This window comes from Bombina bombina, chromosome 4 (genome assembly GCF_027579735.1).
Source record: "Bombina bombina isolate aBomBom1 chromosome 4, aBomBom1.pri, whole genome shotgun sequence".
NCBI lineage: Eukaryota > Metazoa > Chordata > Amphibia > Anura > Bombinatoridae > Bombina > Bombina bombina.
Genome location: NC_069502.1, coordinates 361588262 through 361608464, shown reverse-complemented (window position 1 = coordinate 361608464; position 20203 = coordinate 361588262). Strand labels below are relative to the sequence as shown.

At 39.3% G+C, this 20203-nt stretch overlaps 1 protein-coding gene across 2 annotated transcripts in view; it reads left to right on the top strand.

Moving 5' to 3' along the window:
* Positions 1-19562, top strand: part of GOLIM4 (golgi integral membrane protein 4) — a 353609-nt gene extending 334047 nt beyond the window's left edge. For both annotated transcript variants that reach the window (XM_053710118.1, XM_053710117.1), the window contains exon 16: positions 9685-19562. In XM_053710118.1, coding sequence (XP_053566093.1) covers positions 9685-9828 — 144 coding nt within the window. In that variant the 3' untranslated portion in view covers positions 9829-19562. The remainder of the gene's footprint in view (positions 1-9684) is intronic.
* Positions 19563-20203: the final 641 nt, after the last annotated feature.

Here is a 20203-nt window from a genome sequence, read left to right as displayed (position 1 = left end):
AGTCCATGAGCTAGTGACGTATGGGATATACATTCCTACCAGGAGGGGCAAAGTTTCCCAAACCTCAAAATGCCTATAAATACACCCCTCACCACACCCACAATTCAGTTTTACAAACTTTGCCTCCGATGGAGGTGGTGAAGTAAGTTTGTGCTAGATTCTACGTTGATATGCGCTCCGCAGCAAGTTGGAGCCCGGTTTTCCTCTCAGCGTGCAGTGAATGTCATAGGGATGTGAGGAGAGTATTGCCTATTTGAATGCAGTGATCTCCTTCTACGGGGTCTATTTCATAGGTTCTCTGTTATCGGTCATAGAGATTCATCTCTTACCTCCCTTTTCAGATCGACGATATACTCTTATATATACCATTACCTCTGCTGATTCTCGTTTCAGTACTGGTTTGGCTATCTGCTATATGTAGATGAGTGTCCTGGGGTAAGTAAGTCTTATTTTCTGTGACACTCCAAGCTATGGTTGGGCACTTTGTTTATAAAGTTCTAAATATATGTATTCAAACATTTATTTGCCTTGACTCAGAATGTTCAACTTTCCTTATTTTCAGACAGTCAGTTTCATATTTGGGATAATGCATTTTGATTTAACCATTTTTTCTTACCTTCAAAAATTTGACTCTTCCCTGTGGGCTGTTAGGTTTGCGGGGGCTGAAAATGCTTCATTTTATTGCGTCATTCTTGGCGCGGACTTTTTTGGCGCAAAAATTCTATTTCCGTTTCCGGCGTCATACGTGTCGCCGGAAGTTACGTCATTTTTTGACGTTATTTCGCGCCAAAAATGTCGGCGTTCCGGATGTGGCGTCATTTTTGGCGCCAAAAGCATTTAGGCGCCAAATAATGTGGGCGTCTTATTTGGCGCGAAAAAATATGGGCGTCGCTTTTGTCTCCACATTATTTAAGTCTCATTTTTTTTTATTGCTTCTGGTTGCTAGAAGCTTGTTCTTTGGCATTTTTTCCCATTCCTGAAACTGTCATTTAAGGAATTTGATCAATTTTGCTTTATATATATGTTGTTTTTTCTCTTACATATTGCAAGATGTCTCACGTTGCATCTGAGTCAGAAGATACTACAGGAAAATCGCTGTCAAGTGCTGAATCTACCAAAGCTAAGTGTATCTGCTGTAAACTTTTGGTAGCTATTTCTCCAGCTGTCGTTTGTATTGCAATATCTTTAAAACCGATTGTTCGACACTCTCTAACATGGTGGACAGATCACCATCGTTTAATTCAGGGGGCTTCTTTTGTGCTTCCGACCTGGACTGTAATTTCAACAGATGCAAGTCTCACGGGTTGGGGAGCTGTGTGGGGATCTCTGACGGCACAAGGAGTTTGGGAATCTCAGGAGGTGAGATTACCGATCAATATTTTCAGAGCTCTTCAGTTTTGGCCTCTTCTGAAGAGAGAATCGTTCATTTGTTTTCAGACAGACAATGTCACAACTGTGGCATACATCAATCATCAAGGAGGGACTCACAGTCCTCTGGCTATGAAAGAAGTATCTCGAATTTTGGTTTGGGCGGAATCCAGCTCCTGTCTAATCTCTGCGGTTCATATCCCAGGTATAGACAATTGGGAAGCGGATTATCTCAGTCGCTAAACGTTGCATCCGGGCGAATGGTCTCTTCACCCAGAGGTATTTCTTCAGATTGTTCAAATGTGGGAACTTCCAGAAATAGATCTGATGGCGTCCCATCTAAACAAGAAACTTTCCAGGTATCTGTCCAGATCCCGGGATCCTCAGGCGGAGGCAGTGGATGCATTATCACTTCCTTGGAAGTATCATCCTGCCTATATCTTTCCGCCTCTAGTTCTTCTTCCAAGAGTAATCTCCAAGATTCTGAAGGAATGCTCGTTTGTTCTGCTGGTAGCTCCGGCATGGCCTCACAGGTTTTGGTATGTGGATCTTGTCCGGATGGCCTCTTGCCAACCGTGGACTCTTCCGTTAAGACCAGACCTTCTGTCACAAGGTCCCTTTTTCCATCAGGATCTGAAATCCTTAAATTTAAAGGTATGGAGATTGAACGCTTGATTCTTGGTCAAAGAGGTTTCTCTGACTCTGTAATTAATACTATGTTACAGGCTCGTAAATCTGTATCTCGAGAGATATATTATAGAGTCTGGAAGACTTATATTTCTTGGTGTCTTTCTCATCATTTTTCTTGGCATTCTTTTAGAATACCGAGAATTTTACAGTTTCTTCAGGATGGTTTAGATAAGGGTTTGTCCGCAAGTTCTTTGAAAGGACAAATCTCTGCTCTTTCTGTTCTTTTTCACAGAAAGATTGCTATTCTTCCTGATATTCATTGTTTTGTACAAGCTTTGGTTCGTATAAAACCTGTCATTAAGTCAATTTCTCCTCCTTGGAGTTTGAATTTGGTTCTGGGAGCTCTTCAAGCTCCTCCGTTTGAACCTATGCATTCATTGGACATTAAATTACTTTCTTGGAAAGTTTTGTTCCTTTTGGCCATCTCTTCTGCCAGAAGAGTTTCTGAATTATCTGCTCTTTCTTGTGAGTCTCCTTTTCTGATTTTTCATCAGGATAAGGCGGTGTTGCGAACTTCTTTTGAATTTTTACCTAAAGTTGTGAATTCCAACAACATTAGTAGAGAAATTGTGGTTCCTTCATTATGTCCTAATCCTAAGAATTCTAAGGAGAAATCGTTGCATTCTTTGGATGTTGTTAGACCTTTGAAATATTATGTTGAAGCTACGAAATCTTTCCGTAAGACTTCTAGTCTATTTGTTATCTTTTCCGGTTCTAGAAAAGGCCAGAAAGCTTCTGCCATTTCTTTGGCATCTTGGTTGAAATCTTTAATTCATCTTGCCTATGTTGAGTCGGGTAAAACTCCGCCTCAGAGAATTACGGCTCATTCTACTAGGTCAGTTTCTACTTCCTGGGCGTTTAGGAATGAAGCTTCGGTTGACCAGATCTGCAAAGCAGCAACTTGGTCCTCTTTGCATACTTTTACTAAATTCTACCATTTTGATGTATTTTCTTCTTCTGAAGCAGTTTTTGGTAGAAAAGTACTTCAGGCAGCGGTTTCAGTTTGAATCTTCTGCTTATGTTTTTCGTTAAACTTTATTTTGGGTGTGGATTATTTTCAGCAGGAATTGGCTGTCTTTATTTTATCCCTCCCTCTCTAGTGACTTTTGTGTGGAAAGATCCACATCTTGGGTAGTCATTATCCCATACGTCACTAGCTCATGGACTCTTGCTAATTACATGAAAGAAAACATAATTTATGTAAGAACTTACCTGATAAATTCATTTCTTTCATATTAGCAAGAGTCCATGAGGCCCGCCCTTTTTTTGTGGTGGTTATGATTTTGTATAAAGCACAATTATTCCAATTCCTTATTTTATATGCTTTCGCACTTTTTTATCACCCCACTTCTTGGCTATTCGTTAAACTGAATTGTGGGTGTGGTGAGGGGTGTATTTATAGGCATTTTGAGGTTTGGGAAACTTTGCCCCTCCTGGTAGGAATGTATATCCCATACGTCACTAGCTCATGGACTCTTGCTAATATGAAAGAAATGAATTTATCAGGTAAGTTCTTACATAAATTATGTTTTACTTCACAAAAGGCTGGCAGCTGTGCCAGACGTTCAAGCGTTTGTTCAGGCTCTGGTTAGAATCAAGCCTGTTTACAGACCTTTGACTCCTCCCTGGAGTCTTAATCTAGTTCTTTCAGTTCTTCAAGGGGTTCCGTTTGAACCCTTACATTCCGTAGATATTAAGTTATTATCTTGGAAAGTTTTGTTTTTGGTTGCAATTTCTTCTGCTAGAAGAGTTTCTGAGTTATCTGCTCTGCAGTGTTCTCCGCCCTATCTGGTGTTCCATGCAGATAAGGTGGTTTTGCGTACTAAGCCTGGTTTTCTTCCGAAAGTTGTTTCCAACAAAAATATTAACCAGGAGATAGTTGTACCTTCTTTGTGTCCGAATCCAGTTTCAAAGAAGGAACGTTTGTTACACAATTTGGACGTAGTCCGTGCTCTAAAATTCTATTTAGAGGCTACTAAAGATTTCAGACAAACATCTTCTTTGTTTGTTGTTTATTCTGGTAAAAGGGGAGGTCAAAAAGCAACTTCTACCTCTCTTTCTTTTTGGCTTAAAAGCATTATCCGATTGGCTTATGAGACTGCCGGACGGCAGCCTCCTGAAAGAATCACAGCTCATTCCACTAGGGCTGTGGCTTCCACATGGGCCTTCAAGAACCAGGCTTCTGTTGACCAGATATGTAAGGCAGCGACTTGGTCTTCACTGCACACTTTTGCCAAATTTTACAAATTTGATACTTTTGCTTCTTCAGAGGCTATTTTTGGGAGAAAGGTTTTGCAAGCCGTGGTGCCTTCCATTTAGGTGACCTGATTTGCTCCCTCCCTTCATCCGTGTCCTAAAGCTTTGGTATTGGTTCCCACAAGTATGGATGATGCCGTGGACCGGACACACCTATGTTGGAGAAAACAGAATTTATGCTTACCTGATAAATTACTTTCTCCAACGGTGTGTCCGGTCCACGGCCCGCCCTGGTTTTTTTAATCAGGTCTGATGAATTATTTTCTCTAACTACAGTCACCACGGTATCATATGGTTTCTCCTATGCATATTTCCTCCTGTACGTCGGTCGAATGACTGGGGTAGGCGGAGCCTAGGAGGGATCATGTGACCAGCTTTGCTGGGCTCTTTGCCATTTCCTGTTGGGGAAGAGAATATCCCACAAGTAAGGATGACGCCGTGGACCGGACACACCGTTGGAGAAAGTAATTTATCAGGTAAGCATAAATTCTGTTTTTCAATGGGACTTCCATAGCGCCGGTATTACAAGCTTGTCCTAGGAGGCCAAAAAGTGAGCGGTACACCGTATCCCGTCAAGATTCGTAATGCATTCTAAAGTCAGTAGTTATGAGTTTTACACTACAAAGCTGTAGCATAAAACTCATAACTAAAGTGCTAAAAAGTACACTAACACCCATAAACTACCTATTAACCCCTAAACCGAGGCCTTCCCGCATTGCAAACACTAAAAGAAAATTATTAACCTCTAATCTCCCGCTCCGGACATCACCGCCACAAGAATAAACATATTAACCCCTAAACCGCCGCACTCCCACCTGGCAAACACTAGATAAATATTATTAACTCCTAATCTGCAGCCCCTAACATCGCCGCCACTTACCTACATTTATGAACCCCTAATCTGCCGCCCCCAATGTCACCGCCACTATACTATATTTATTAAGCCCTAAATCTAAGTCTAACCCTAACACCCCCTAACTTAAAGATAATTAAAATAAATCTAAATAAATATTACTATCATTACCTAAATAATTCCTATTTAAAACTATATACTTACCTGTAAAATAAACCCTAAGCTAGCTACAATATAACTAATAGTTACATTGTAGCTAGCTTAGGGTTTATTTTTATTTTACAGGCAAGTTTGTATTTATTTTAACTAGGTAGAATAGTTACTAAATAGGTATTAACTATTTAATAACTACCTAGCTAAAATAAATACAAATGTACCTGTAAAATAAAACCTTACCTAAGTTACACTAACACCTATCAATACACTACAATTAAATAAATTACCTAAATTAAATACAAATACCTAAATTACAAAAAAAAAATTACACAAAATAAAAAACAAATTACAAGATATTTAAACTAATTACACCTAATCAAATAGCCCTATCAAAATAAAAAAGCCTCCCCAAAATAAAAAAAAAAAACCCTAGCCTAAACTAAACTACCAATAGCCCTTAAAAGGACCTTTTGCGGGGCATTGCCCCAAAGAAATCAGCTCTTTTACCTGTAAATAAAACCCACCACCCACACAACCAACCCCCCAAATAAAACCCTAACTAAAAAAACCTAAGCTCCCCATTGCCCTGAAAAGGGCATTTGGATGGGCATTGCCTTTTAAAGGGCATTTAGCTCTATTGCAGCCCTAACCTAAAACTAAAACCCACCCAATAAACCCTTAAAAAAAAACTAACACTAACCCCTGTAGATCCACTTACAGTTTTGAAGATCCAACATCCATCCTCAACGAAGCCGGGAGAAGTCTTCATCGAAGCCGGGAGAAGTGGTCATCCAGATGGCATCCTCTATCTTCATCCATCTGGCTCGGAGCGGGTCCATGTTCAAGACATCCGACGCGGAGCATCCTCTTCTGCCGACGACTAATGACAAATGAAGGTTCCTTTAAATCAGTGGTTCTCAACCAAAGTGATCTCAAGGCCCGGTTAATTTGAGCTGGACATGTCCAGGGCCCGGTAGATATATATATATATATATATATATATATATATATATATATATATATATATAAAGCAGCAGAAGCGGGCTGATCAGCCAGGCAGATAGGACCTGGGCCGAGGGACCAGCAAGTAGGGGGGCCCACAAATGGCATCTCCACGGATCCTGGTGCGTTCCATAAAGGGACACTGAACCCAATTTTTTTTCTTTTGTGATTCAGATAGAACATGCAATTTTAAGCAACTTTCTAATTTACTTCTATTATCAATTTTTCTTTGTTCTCTTGCTATCTTTATTTTAAAAAGAAGGCACAGGACCCTGGACAGCACTTGTTTATTGGTGGGTGAATTTTTCCACCAATCAGCAAGAACAACCCAGGTTGTTCACCAAAAATGGGTCGACATTTAAACTTACATTCTTGCTTTTTAAATAAAGATACCAAGAGAATGAAGAAAATTTGATAATAGGAGTAAATTAGAAAGTTGCTTAAAATTTCATGCTCTATTTGAATCACAAAAGAAAATTTTGGGTTCAGTGTCCCTTTAAGCTGGAGTTTTCACTTGCCCTATCAGTAACTAAGCAGTTAAGTGTGGGTTTAATGGGGGCCCTGGAGTGTGGGGGGTCCTGCCGGGGGTCTGTCGCTGTGAGGACCATGAAGTGTGGGGTCTGGCCCTGAAGGTTGGAGGCCCTTTATCTGGCCCTTAATGTTGGGGGTCCTGGCTCTGGAGGTTGAGGGGCATGTTGGGGGCAGGGCAGGGAGGCTACCATGTTCATTTGCATAACATTGAATACATTTGGGTCAGTGTGAGACAGTTTTCCTGGGGCCTTGATTGGTCTCAGTCTGCCCCTGGTGTGCAGTGGGGGCATGATAGCCGGTTGGGGCCCACCAGCAGGGCTATCACGGCCCGGTACTGGGCCACGGCCCGGCTGTTGAGAAACCAGGCTTTAAATGACGTCATCCAAGATGGCGTCCCTTAGATTCCGATTGGCTGATAGAATTCTATCAGCCAATCGGAATTAAGGTTAAAAAATCCTATTGGCTGATCCAATCAGCCAATAGGATTGAGCTTGCATTCTATTGGCTGATTGGAACAGCCAATAGAGAATGCAAGCTTAATCCTATTGGCTGATTGGATCAGCCAATAGGATTTTTCAGCCTTAATTCCGATTGGTTGATAGGGGTTAGTGTTAGGTTTTTTTAAGGGTTTATTGGGTGGGTTTTAGGTTAGGGCTTTGGGCTGCAATAGAGCTAAATGCCCTTTTAAGGGCAATGCCCATCCAAATGCCCTTTTCAGGGCAATGGGTAGCTTAGGTTTTTTTAGTTAGGGTTTTGTTTGGGGGGTTGATTGTGTGGCTTGTGGATTTTACTGTTGGGGGGGTTGTTTGTATTTTTATTTACAGGTAAAAGACCTGATTTCTTTGGGGCAATGCCCCGCAAAAGGCCCTTTTAAGGGCTATTGGTAGTTTAGTTTAGGCTAGGGCTTTTTTTATTGGGGGGGGGCTTTTTTTAGTTTGATAGGGGTATTAGATTAGGTGTAATTAGTTTAAATATCTTGTAATTTGTTTTTTATTTTGTGTAATTTAGTTGTTTTGTTTTTTTTGTAATTTAAGTAATTGTATTTAATTCATGTAATTTATTTAATTGTAGTGTAAGATTAGGTGTTAGTGTAACTCAGGTTAGGTTTTATTTTACAGGTAAATTTGTATTTATTTTAGCTAGGTAGTTAGTAAATAGTTAACTATTTAACTATTTAATAACTATTCTACCTAGTTAAAATAAATACAAACTTGCCTGTAAAATAAAAATAAACCCTAAGCTAGATACAATGTAACTATTAGTTATATTGTAACTAGCTTAGGGTTTATTTTATAGGTAAGTATTTATTTTTAAATAGGTATTATTTAGTTATTAATAGTAAGTTTGATTTAGATTTATTTTAATTATATTTAAGTTAGAGGGTGTTAGGTTTAGGGGTTAATAACTTTAGTATAGTGACGGCGAGGTTGGGGGCGGCAGATTAGGAGTTAATAATATTTAACTAATGTTTGTGATGCGGGAGTGCTGCGGTTTAGGAGTTAATATGTTTATTATAGTGACGGGGATGTCCGGAGCGGCAGATTAGGGGTTAATGAGTATAATGTAGGTGTCGGCGATGTCGGGGGCGGCAGATTAGGGGTTAATAAGTGTAAGATTAGGGGTGTTTAGACTCAGGGTTTATGTTAGGGTGTTAGGTGTAAACATAAATTTTGTTGCCTCATAGGAATCAATGGGGCTGCGTTACTGAGCTTTACGATGCTTTATTGTAGGTGTTAGAATTTTTTTCAGCCGGCTCTCCCCATTGATGTCTATGGGGAAATCATGCACGAGCACGTACAACCAGCTCATCGCTGACTTAAGTAGCGCTGGTATTGGAGTGCAGTATGGAGCTCAAGTTTGCTCTATTCTCACTTCTTGCCTGTTAACGCCGGGTTTATAAAAACCTGTAATACCGGCGCTGTAGGAAAGTGAGCAGTGAGAATAACGTGCAAGTTAGCAACGCACCACTCTTACCGCAAAACTCGTAATCTAGCCGATAGTGTTTTTGAATAAAGTAACTTAGAACTTAATTTAGGCCAGAAAGCCTGTTACCAGGAGTATCTACCACAAGGTATGAAAAACATTGGCCTGGTGTTCTAAAAAAGAATAGCATTGAAATTCTTGGCTTTCTGCAGGTTGTTCTTAAGAAGGGCATATCACCTAGTTCTCTAAAGGGTCATATTTCAGCCTTATTTGTTCTATGTAAACAAAATTACTTATTTTCACACTTTTGCCTTGGTTAGGATTAGGCTGTGATTTTTTCTAAACTTTCTTGTTTATTAAGCTTTTCTATAACCAGTTCTTATGTACCAAAATTCTCAGAAAATGTAAGGATACAAAAGGCAAAAGTAGCTATTTCCAATGACATAGTAAATGGGAAATAGTTATTTGTAAACAATTTAATACGTGTCAATAAAATGGATTATTGGGAATGCATTAAAGGGGAGAAAAAAATAACTCTACACTGCACCTTTAACATGGATTGGAAAAGAGTAAAAGGATGTGGTTAAGTGTCAGTACAGAGGCTGTGAAAATGAGGAAGTGTCACTATCCTGATTCGTTAGTGACCGCTGTTTTAACATATATTTGCCACTTAATGCTAATTAAATAAATTAAACAGATATTGGTGCTCTATAAATAACTGATGATGATAATATTGACTTGAAAGAACATTACCAGATAATGTAGACTATTCCCCCTAGATATGTTACAAGTTGGTTTAAAGGTTATTAGAAAAGCATGAAATTGTTTATTTACAGATCCTAATAACTGCTAACGTGTATAGATCATATAGATCATAATTAAATCTACTTTCTCTTTTTTTCCAGGTTGTAGAAAAACATATTGGTGCAGAAAGGGAGCAAGACGCTCAGCAAGACAATCACAAAGAAAGAAATGAAGATAATTATGAAGAGGAAGAAGAAGAGGAAGAAAGGGAAAATGGTGACAAAAACAATCGAGCCGAAATGTAATTGTCACCTGTACAGAACATGAAGAACATTTCCAAGCTGGCCTTTCTCCGTTAGTTTTATTTTGTACTTTTGTATTAGAATGTATAAGCCACTTATATAAATGCTGTATTTTGTATATGCTTATTTTAAAAACAAGACTTTATAAAATATACACAAGATATATCATTTAGAAAAGCCATCAGAAGCACATTGGGTAGCTAAAGAGAGAACATTTTTCTCTTGCACCTGCAAACATTACATTTTTGTGTTTTTGTATATTTCCGTATCTGTCCTTTTTCGCAGTATCATGACATATACTGTAGCTTGGTCAGAGAGGAAAATCGAATTTTGCAAGAACTACCCTGTATTTATTATTGATAACGTCTCACGTTCTATCTAAAATATTTTTTTTTCCACATAAAGAAGAGGAATGTGAAATAGGTACTGCAAAAACACTACACTTTCAAAGCCAGAGAGTGAAGACAGCCGACTGGATTTAGAACTCTTTTCCTTATTTATTCAGTGCATCTCAAACCAATGTTTACATTCCTTAGATCATCTTCCATTTTCCAGTATTCCATTCTTAGCTAAACAGCTATTTTATTCAAGGTTGACAGTTATTTAAAGTTTGATAAAATTTGAATAATTATGTCTGAATTATCATATTTTAATTGTAAAGAAGACAAGAATTTCAGTTTGGATTGTATGATTTTTTTTCCTTTCTTCTAATAGGTGTTACCGGAATGCATAATAATATGCAAAAGCTAAATACGTACTCATCGACATGCCTTACAGCTGTTACTATTTTTGTATGGAATTCGATATACCCTGTTTAAAGGGATATGATACCCAAACATTTAGCCACCAATCAGCAAGAGCTACCCAGGTGCTGAACCAACAATGGGCCAGCTCCTAAGCTTTCATTCCTGCTTTTCCAAATAAAGATACCAAGAGAACGAAGAAAATTGATAATAGGAATCAATTAAAAAGTTGCTTAAAATTGCATACTCTATCTGAAAGAAAAAATGTGGGTTTCATATCCCTTTAAGTAGTGATTTTCCATTCATTGCACAGGAACCATGGTCAGTCTTCTGCCCTTCAGAGTTTCTGAGTACTCTAGACAGCAGCTGATGGCATAGTACTCATCTTTGATAGGTGACAAATGTCAGTGCCCGCCTATAGTTATGGCCACCAGAGAATACTGCATGTGTAGAGCCCTAAGGGCTTGATTTATCAAAGCTGAGGCGGACAGGGGCGCATATACGCGCCCCTGTCCGCCTCGGCTCGCCTCTGGCGGGCAAATTTCTGCCCGCGCACAGCCAATCACGCGTGGGCAGGAGCTGTCAATCTCTGTCGGACTAGACCACGGAGATTGAATTTCGCCACCTTAAAGGTGGCGAAGAGGTTAGGAAAGCAGCGGTCTCACGACTGCTGCTTGTTAAATAAGGCGAGCAGGTTCATGTGAGAACTTGCAGCCGTATGGGCTTTGATAAATCGAGCCCTTAGTGGCTATGTAAATAAGAGACATCACTTTCTCCTTCAATGAAAGAGACACTTCACAGAGAAGAAATTTAGGAAATGTCTTTCTTGTTTTTATCCTGCCGATAATGTACTATCTGATCTTCAAACAATGGTTTTCAAGTAAAACCAGCTTCATGAAGGGCATTATTGTTTTTGTAGATAAAATTACCTCTACCTGTTGGAATTCTCGTTTGGTGCATTTGTCATGTGTGTTCTACATGTTTAGGTCTGCTTACAATTAAAGGAGGAGGCATTTTACAACAGTTTTCCCTCAGGCTAAATGTCTTCCACCAGTTGCAGGTTGTGTTTTATTTATTTTACATATATATATATATATATATATATATATATATATATATATATATATATATATATTTTTTTTTTTTTTAAAAAAGGAGGCTCAGAATTTAAATTAAGTATGACCCCTAAATTTCTGCTTAAGAAAACTAGTTTGTAAAAGTGAAATAGATGTTTTATTCTATATAAATATTCTTTACACTGAGTCATTTTTTAAAAGTCAAGGATAGCAACGGTTTGCTGATGCTAAAATGACATGGTAAATGTAAAGGAAAAACAGTTTAACACTATTTTTTGTTTGTTTTTGTATTTTTTTTTGTCAATGGGTTTATCCCTGATTGTACAAATATATGTTTATCTTTGGCTTTTTACCTTTGATGGACAAATGCCTTTTAAACCATTATGGGGGTCGGTCACAATCCTTTTAATGCCTTTAAACACCATTAAGGTCTATAGGGATTTTTGTCGATCAATCAGTTGATATGTTGTGATTGTCTCCTATATATAAAAATGCCTTATATAAAAAGTTACAATATAAACCTCTGTTGTAGGATACAGTTTCCAATAGCTAGAAGTCCAAAAAGCAATGCCATACTTTTATAATAAACTGCAAACACATCATAAAATGTATATTCTTTAGTATGCTTGACAAAAGGATGAGCCTTTGGAAAACCATATAATAATAATCTTAAACTGCTCATGGGGTTAATCAGATCTGATTTCCCTACATTTTCACAAACAGGATGTGAATATTATTGTTTCACATACTGACATATAATTGGTTCAGCATGATCTTGGTTCGGCATGATTTTCGGCGCCAGTGTTATGGTACAACACACAATACTCTGTGCAAATGTCATCTAGTTTTGTTATAATTAATTAAAGGGACACAAACCCCTTTTTTTTCTTCATGATTCAGTTAGAACATACAATTTTAAATACCTTTCCAATGTACTTCTTTTATGAAACTAGCTTCATTCTTTTGGTATCCTTTGTGGAAGGAGCAGCAATGAACTTATCTAAGCTAGTTGAGTGAGACAATGACAAGAGGCATATATGTGCAGCCACAAATCACTAACTAGCACCCAGTAGTCCATTGCTGCTTCTGAGCCTATCTAGGTATGCTAATCCACAAAGACTTTTTGAGAGAATGAAGCCAACTAGAAAGTAAATTGGAAAGTTATTTAAAATGGTATGCTGTATCTAAATCACAAAAGAATATTTTTGGGTTGAACGTCCCTTTAATAATTTGGAAGCACAGTATTTGACTTAACTAGACACCTTAAGGACACCTCTGTATTCTTCCCTGTTAAAGGCATGATTAGCATCCTAGCCCTATATGACTTTTACAAAGGGTGGTGCATTTTTATGCTGTGAAATTGCCTGTTGGTTTAATAATTTATTGGGCTGCAAACTAATCAGACAAAAATATATCCCATCCTTTCACCACAGAATCTTTTTAATCTTGGTTTCTTGATTACATGCATTCATCTTGATTAAAAAGTAATTAAAGGATGTAATCACAGTGCTTCCTAAGCAACTGCAACCCAGATGTCATAATGCAAGTACAGTTATAGATACAAATTACACAATTTAAAAAGTTGATGGTAATTATAAAATAATCACCTTTACTTCAGACGTTGTTTACTGAAGGAGAGTACGGCAGGCTCTGTGAAGCTAGAACTGGTGTATTTATGGGCAATTGTCTTCAGGTCACAAAGCACAATTTTGCAAGGACTTTTCAGCTAAATTTAGTGTAATAATTGCACAGTGTGTATTTACTAAAATACTTAAAAGGTTATAGTCTAAAATTTCAATTCTGTGCATAAATACAAAAATGCCCTTATTGTTATTAAAGTTTGACTAAATCTGAAGGTTGACAGGTGACATACACATTCAATTGTATATCTAGTTAGAATTTAAAAATACTAATTATGTCCCTTTTAAAAAGTTTCTGGGCACAGCCTGCCATTGTCATTGGATTCATTGGAAGATGTTTCAATACGTATTATTACATATTAACAAATTTTAGAGTAGTTAAGTACAGAAATCTGGTTGTATATCATGTTTTTTATTTAAAATTGATGAATCTTTCAACACCATGTACTCATACTGTTACCATATATGCTGAAATGGAAGATGAAATTTAGTTATTTTGCCATTTGTTTTTAGAGCACCTGCAGCAATGTGGAATGAGATTTATTTAAACAAAAAAAATGTTTGGTTCCTACTTCATGAAACGTCATTACAAGGGCTTGTTACTTACCTGGTTTAATATATCAAGCACGGGTTTAATGTGTTGGTAGTATATATTTTCTGGAATAGATAAATACACATCTAAATTCAGATAGGTAAAATATTGTATCTTAATTTTCTTCTTAAACGGGGAGACTCCACAGCTGCATTCATTACTTTTGGGAATTCAGATCCTGCCCACCAGGAGGAGGCAAAGACTCCCTAGCCAAAGGCTTAAATACCTCCCCCACTTCCCTCATCCCCCAGTCATTCTTTGCCTTTTCGTCACAGGAGGTTGGCAGAGAAGTGTCGGAAGATTAAAGATAGTCTCTTATGGAGGGTAGTATTCTTCGGAATGGGACTGGAGTTTTAAGTAGTCCTGTCAGCCTCTCAGTGAGAGCATGGATGAATGTTAAGAGTCCGGAGACGCAGGGAGAGTCTTTCTGCGAAACCATCCCGACTCATATTAACAGCTCCTTAGCAATCAGCGTTGACGAGTTTTGCTGCCTGCTTTGTTTCGCTCAAGTCCATGTCAGAAGTGAAGCTACTACAGGTCACACTTGAAGGGCCGTGTTCCTGTTCCACGGCGTAGATTCTGGTAAGATCGTTTCATTTTACTTAAGATGATGTGAAGTGTAAAGTAAATGAAGAAGTCAGGGTCTCAGTGGGACTCCTTTATCTTATGGAATCGAGGGTTAATATCTCCTGGGGGGTTATTAAACAGGGGGGACTTTAATCATGTTTGTTATGTGATTCTGTCTGCAAATATGTAATGTTATTTGGGCTTGTGGCTATATCGGAACATAACAGCCTTTTTTGTCAAGCTTTGCAGCCCTTGTGGCTTTGGCACATATTTAGTTCGCCTACGCGGTGTACCTTGTGACCGGGCATGGTCACGTTTTCTAGTCACCATTTCCATATTCCTGACCATGTGGCGATGGAGAGAGTCTGTTTCACTAGTTGTCTGGGTCATAGGAGGGGGTGAGTGCCCCAGCCATTGGAGGTGTAAGGTGCCATTTTATTTTTTCTTTCCTATCCATAATTTCTATCCTAGTTATGGAAGACTCTGATTTTTTGGAGACAGATGTCTCTGATTCAGATTCTACTTCTTGCGAAGAGTATGAAATGGCCCGGGTAATCCATTCCCATCAGTTATGTTCTGCATGCCGCTATTCGAGTGCTCTTTTCTCCTGATCCAGGGAACTTAGAGTCCGCCGAGCCATCTGCCCCTGGGGGTCCCATATGCCGTGTGGCGAGTACCCTATTACTTTCTTTGACTTAGCAAGCAGGTGTCCCTAATGCCATTACCCCTTCTCCAGACGGCGGCTTGTTTCCTCCAGAGGCTACACGACGGTTCCGCATGGCCATTTCTTTGGCATTGGCGCACTTACATTTTCCAGGGAGGGAAATGTTACTAAGATTCTGTCTGTGTTCGGTGAACCAGGGCTCATCAGGCGAGGGATCGTCTGGGTCAGATCAGCCCTCTGGGGAAGCGGTTGCCTCTGAGGCTTCAGGGGCCCAATCCTTGGGGTCGGGGTCGTCAGTTCCCCGGCAGAAGTAAGTCTTGCTTTTCATTATAGACTGGCATGCCTTCGTGTCCTGTTGCAGAATGTTTTGGCAGTGCTTGAGGATCCCAGCCCTGAGGGGTTGAGGGGTCCTCGGTCTTACGCTCCGGACGGCAATCTGGGTTAGACGTGCAGGGATGAAGTTAATCTCCTTGTTGTCTACCGATTTATCTTTTTTTTTTAGGGTATCTTATTCCAGTTCTGAGCTTCGGGAGAATGGGATCTCTGTCAATGTAACCATTTTTCTTGGGCGTTCACCGGTGAGTGCTGCCCTCTTTTTCGTTGATCCGGTTAGGATGGTTTTTTTGGGGGGGGGTAAGCTCATGTTTGTTATACTTTCTCCGTTGGGAAACATTTCTCTCTGGAATTCGATACTAGCGATTTTGTGGTCGCTTGGACACTTCTGCGGAAGTTGTATGTTCAGATATTTTTTGCATAGTCTTAAGTTTTATCGATCCCTTCTAGTGTTTCAAAATTTATGTGACCTGATTCAGTTACGGAATGCCCTCTGTAGCAGGCTGGTCCTGGTTGGGAGCTGGTTTCTGTTCCTTAAGACTCTATACTATCCACGTGGTGCTGGGATATCTGGTTTACCTGGTTGGGCGGTGAGTTTTCTCTCAGACGAGAGGTTTATTATGCTGGGTTTCTTCTTTAGCACAATATATATCCTGGAACTTCATGAGAGTATTTTTTTCTTTTAAGACTCTACCCTTGATGGAGCTAAGAGAGAGGAGGCCTTTTCATTTATGACATCAGGCTGGTTCTCGTTGCTTTTTTTGGGCATCAAGGGGTTTGTCCAATTCCTCTTGGTCCTGTTCCTGTTTGTGGGGCCTGGACAGTTCCTGCTATGAAGCACTCCAAAGGTCTTTGACCTCGGAGCTAGTTGGGGGATGGTTGGTTAGTCATCAGTTTTAGAGAATCGGGCACTTTTGTCCGCATTTCTTCCTCATTCGACTTCTTGTCTGCTCCCATGTTTTTAAGGGATTATAGAGAATGCGTTGATCTCTTTGGTGGTCCTGGTGCTACCTTTTCTTACATCATATCAGTTGATATGTTGGTTTTGGGATATCGATGTTCGTCATCCTGTTGCCCCTTGGTCCTGGGGGTTACCGGGAGGTGGACCCAGATTGATCTATTTTGGCAGCCTCTGTTGCAGAGGTGTGTTTTTTATTGACAGCTTCATAGCTGTCGGTCTGGAGGGTATTGTCCCTTGAATTATGGAAAAGTAGTTTTTCTGTCTCTAGGATGAACGTCCAGTACCCTAGGGTCACCTCTGGATGGGAGGTGCTTGCATCTTCTAGGGTTCTCTGTATGAGGTATTCCTATGGTTCCTCAGGGGTTACTAGTCTGTGACTGGCTCCGTTTTCCAGGTGCCCATTTGTTTGGTCATGGCTAGGATATCTGGTCGGACCTCCTAGTTGGATCCAGAGTGATTCAGCCCTTAAGGTTGAGTCAAGCGGGAGATTGATCTCTTATTCAGCCATTCCACTTTATAGGTGGGCTCGCTGGCTGTTTGTTTGGCTCCTGGAACCGCTGTTGCATCAGAGGGTGCCTTTTCAGTTGGTTCTGTTTTTTGCCATCTGTTCGATGACATATGCTCCATACCTGTGAGTGGGTGAGCAGGTGTCTTTCATTTCCCTCACCTTGGGGGGGAGCGGGTTATACCATGGTGTCCGTCTAATGCTCGGAGGAGGGTCCCTCGACCTTGTGGTACAGTCATGTTGAGATGGATTCTGATATTGTGCTCACACTGTGGTGTCAGTGTGTGGTCTCCCCTTATCTGGGAGTTCACCTTCCTGTAGGGAAGGAATCGGTCTGGGTTCTGTAACCCAGGATCGTACTACGTTCTGTTCCGGCTTTGTGGTTTAGCATGCCAAACTTGTTACATATGGTCAGGGTTTGCCTACCCTTTGTTACTGTTTAGTCCTCTTTTGAGTTCTGGGTAGTACGGGGATTTATTTATTTGCTTATCTTTGGACATGCCAGGCGTTTTAGGTGCTGGGCCTTTGTCTCGAGGAAGTAGACCATGTAACCTAACGGTGAGTTTTTGGGGCTTTGCAACTTGAGTTGGTTGTTAGAATCCAGCTGTGGGCTGGTTTTACTTTTTTCGACCTAAGGCCCTTGGATCAATTGAGTCGTTGACCGTGTTCTTCTCCAGATTTTGTGATCTCTCTTGAAGGGAGATTATAGGAGTTTTTACTCAGCTTCCCTATTTTAGTAGGGGAGCAAGTTCCTGCACTTCCGGAGGGTTCTGGGAGTCTCCTGGGGCAGTTTCTAACTTTATAGGCTAGTGTTCGTGACTGATGTCTACTAGTCTTGTGCGGCAGAGTGGGACCCGGGAGCTTCATCTGCAGCACGATAAGTGCTTATACTGTTAATTGTTGGCAGTTTTGGGGAATATCTGCTTATTCCGCGATAGCTCTTCATGAGTGCAGACTGCACTCTGTGTGAGTTTTGGGTTTTGCTCCGTCTTCGGGGTTGTCTTTGGTTCGAATATTGGTCCTTTGGACTGTCTCCAGATTGGGGTAGGTTTTTTTTCTCTATCTTAATTCTGGTAGGTTGTTGGAGTTTTCTCTATTCATTTTTCTTTGTCTTGCTGCAACCTGCGGTTGCGCTCGATTTTGCTGGGGTCGTTTTTTTACCCTAGTTGCTGAGATTTTAGATCTCTTATTGAATATTTCTTTTTCCTTTTCCCTTCTGGAAATATGTGGAATCGGTACGGCCTTGGAACCGGCGGGACTTATCTCTTTGGGGGCTTTGTGCTCGGTGGAATCTAGTACTTTTAATCGGTCTCTATCTGGGCTTTGCTAGATAACTGTTGGGCAGTTACTTAGTCCTTTCAGTCCTTTTTGTTCTGCTCGGTACAGCAGTTGTTAATTGGCTTGGGTAATTTCAGGCTGTGGTGCCCTTCGAATGGTCCACCTTGTCTACCTGCCCTTTTTTGCATGTCCTCTATAGCTTGAGTATTGTTTTTCCAAAAGTAAATGAATGCCGCTGTGGACTCTCCCTGTTTAAGAAGAAAAGCTTAAATTATGCTTACCTGATAATTTTCTTCTGACGGGAAGAGTCCACAGCTCCCTTCCCATGTATTTTTATGGGGGCAGCCATGTTTGTCTTTTTCTTCTGGTGAGGGAAGTTGGGGAGGTATTTAAGCCTTTGGCTGCGGTGTCTTTGCCTCCTCCTGGTGGCCAGGTTCTGAATTCCCAAAAGTAATGAATGCAGCTGTGGACTCTCCCCGTTAGAAGAAAAGAAAATTATCAGGTAAGCATAATTTAAGTTTTTTTGTTGTTGCATATATAATTTTTTTGGATTCTATGCAAATGCTCAGTTAAAAAACCTCCATCAAAAACAGAGTAGAGGTTAGTGAATTGAAATACAATTCAAAGTCACTGTTTTATCTGTCCTTGATTTATTGTTATGTGAAATTAAGGATATGAGAAGATTTTTTTAATTGTAAACCAAGCAAATGTTGTCAGAATCAAAATGAGTTGAATATTTAAATGCCTTAATTAAAACAATATCCAGTTTGTAGATTTTAATGTTATACTGTCTATTGGGTCTACACAAGCCTTACTGATCAACTGCTGCATTTTAATACGGTTATTCACAATATGACAATGTTCATGTGATTTAACAGGTTATTTAATAATCAATTAAAATGCTCTTTTTATACAATTGCATTTGCTCTGTTGAAAAATTTTGCTTTGCTTTTGTTTTTTTGTTTTTTTAAACCCGTTGAGGTAAAGAGTGTTACAAATAGGGACCAGGCTTAAATACAGGTCTTTACATTGGAATTGTGTTTAATATCTATTTTATGCAACTTTATACTATTGTATGAATGTAAAATAATTAATCACTTTCTTCTATTTTTGGATTTTATTATGATTTAAATTTTTTCAAACTGATTTTAGGTGCTAAATAGGAACATTTTTTGCAACTATTTTGATGCCAATTTTCTGTAAAAATTATAAAGTTGTGTAGTTTTAATTCCTGTAAAATGTATAATATGTACATAAATATTTCAGAGTTCAAAATATTTTGATATTTTAGTTTGTATTTCCATTGACAATTCAGCTATTTAATGAAAGATCTTTGCAACGCAAACTCATTTTTAGCAATAAAGTTTAAATCAGAGTACGTTTCTTGTTTCTTTTGTGTATTTTTCTTTTTTTTTTTTGCAAATTTTTAGAATCCGTACTGAAACAATAATTTACTTTAGATTACTGTTATCACTGCCAATGGTGCTTACCATGTTAAAAAATAGAACGATCTATTACATTACTGGAGCTGTAAAGTGTTCATGGTAGTATCACCCAGGAAACCTATGGATCCCATCTCAGTGTCTGTTGCTTTTTATCTCAATTTTCATTACTATTTACGATATCCCAAAAAGTAGTACACCAAATGTCAGGGTGTAAATCAAAATAAATGGTGTGGCAGCAAGTAGTAAGTGCAAAACTTACTTTATTTTAAAACTGATAACAACAAGCAACGCGTTTCTCAATGAAACAGTAACTGTTTCATCAGGCTTAATTTTAGGTAGTTGCATATAGGGAGACATTGTAGGGACGAACAGAGAGTATGGCTGATGTTCATCTCCTTGTTAGATAAATGTCTCGCAGCAGCTTTCTTGATAAACTGGTGAGTGGTAGGTGAGTACTGGGAAGGCCACTAAGAAGTAGGTCGCAGTAGTCAAAGCAGCAGGACTGTGTAAGTGTTTAAATAATGCTTACTGATATTTAGAGAGATATGTCAGTTAGCATGCAAGTATTTTTTTT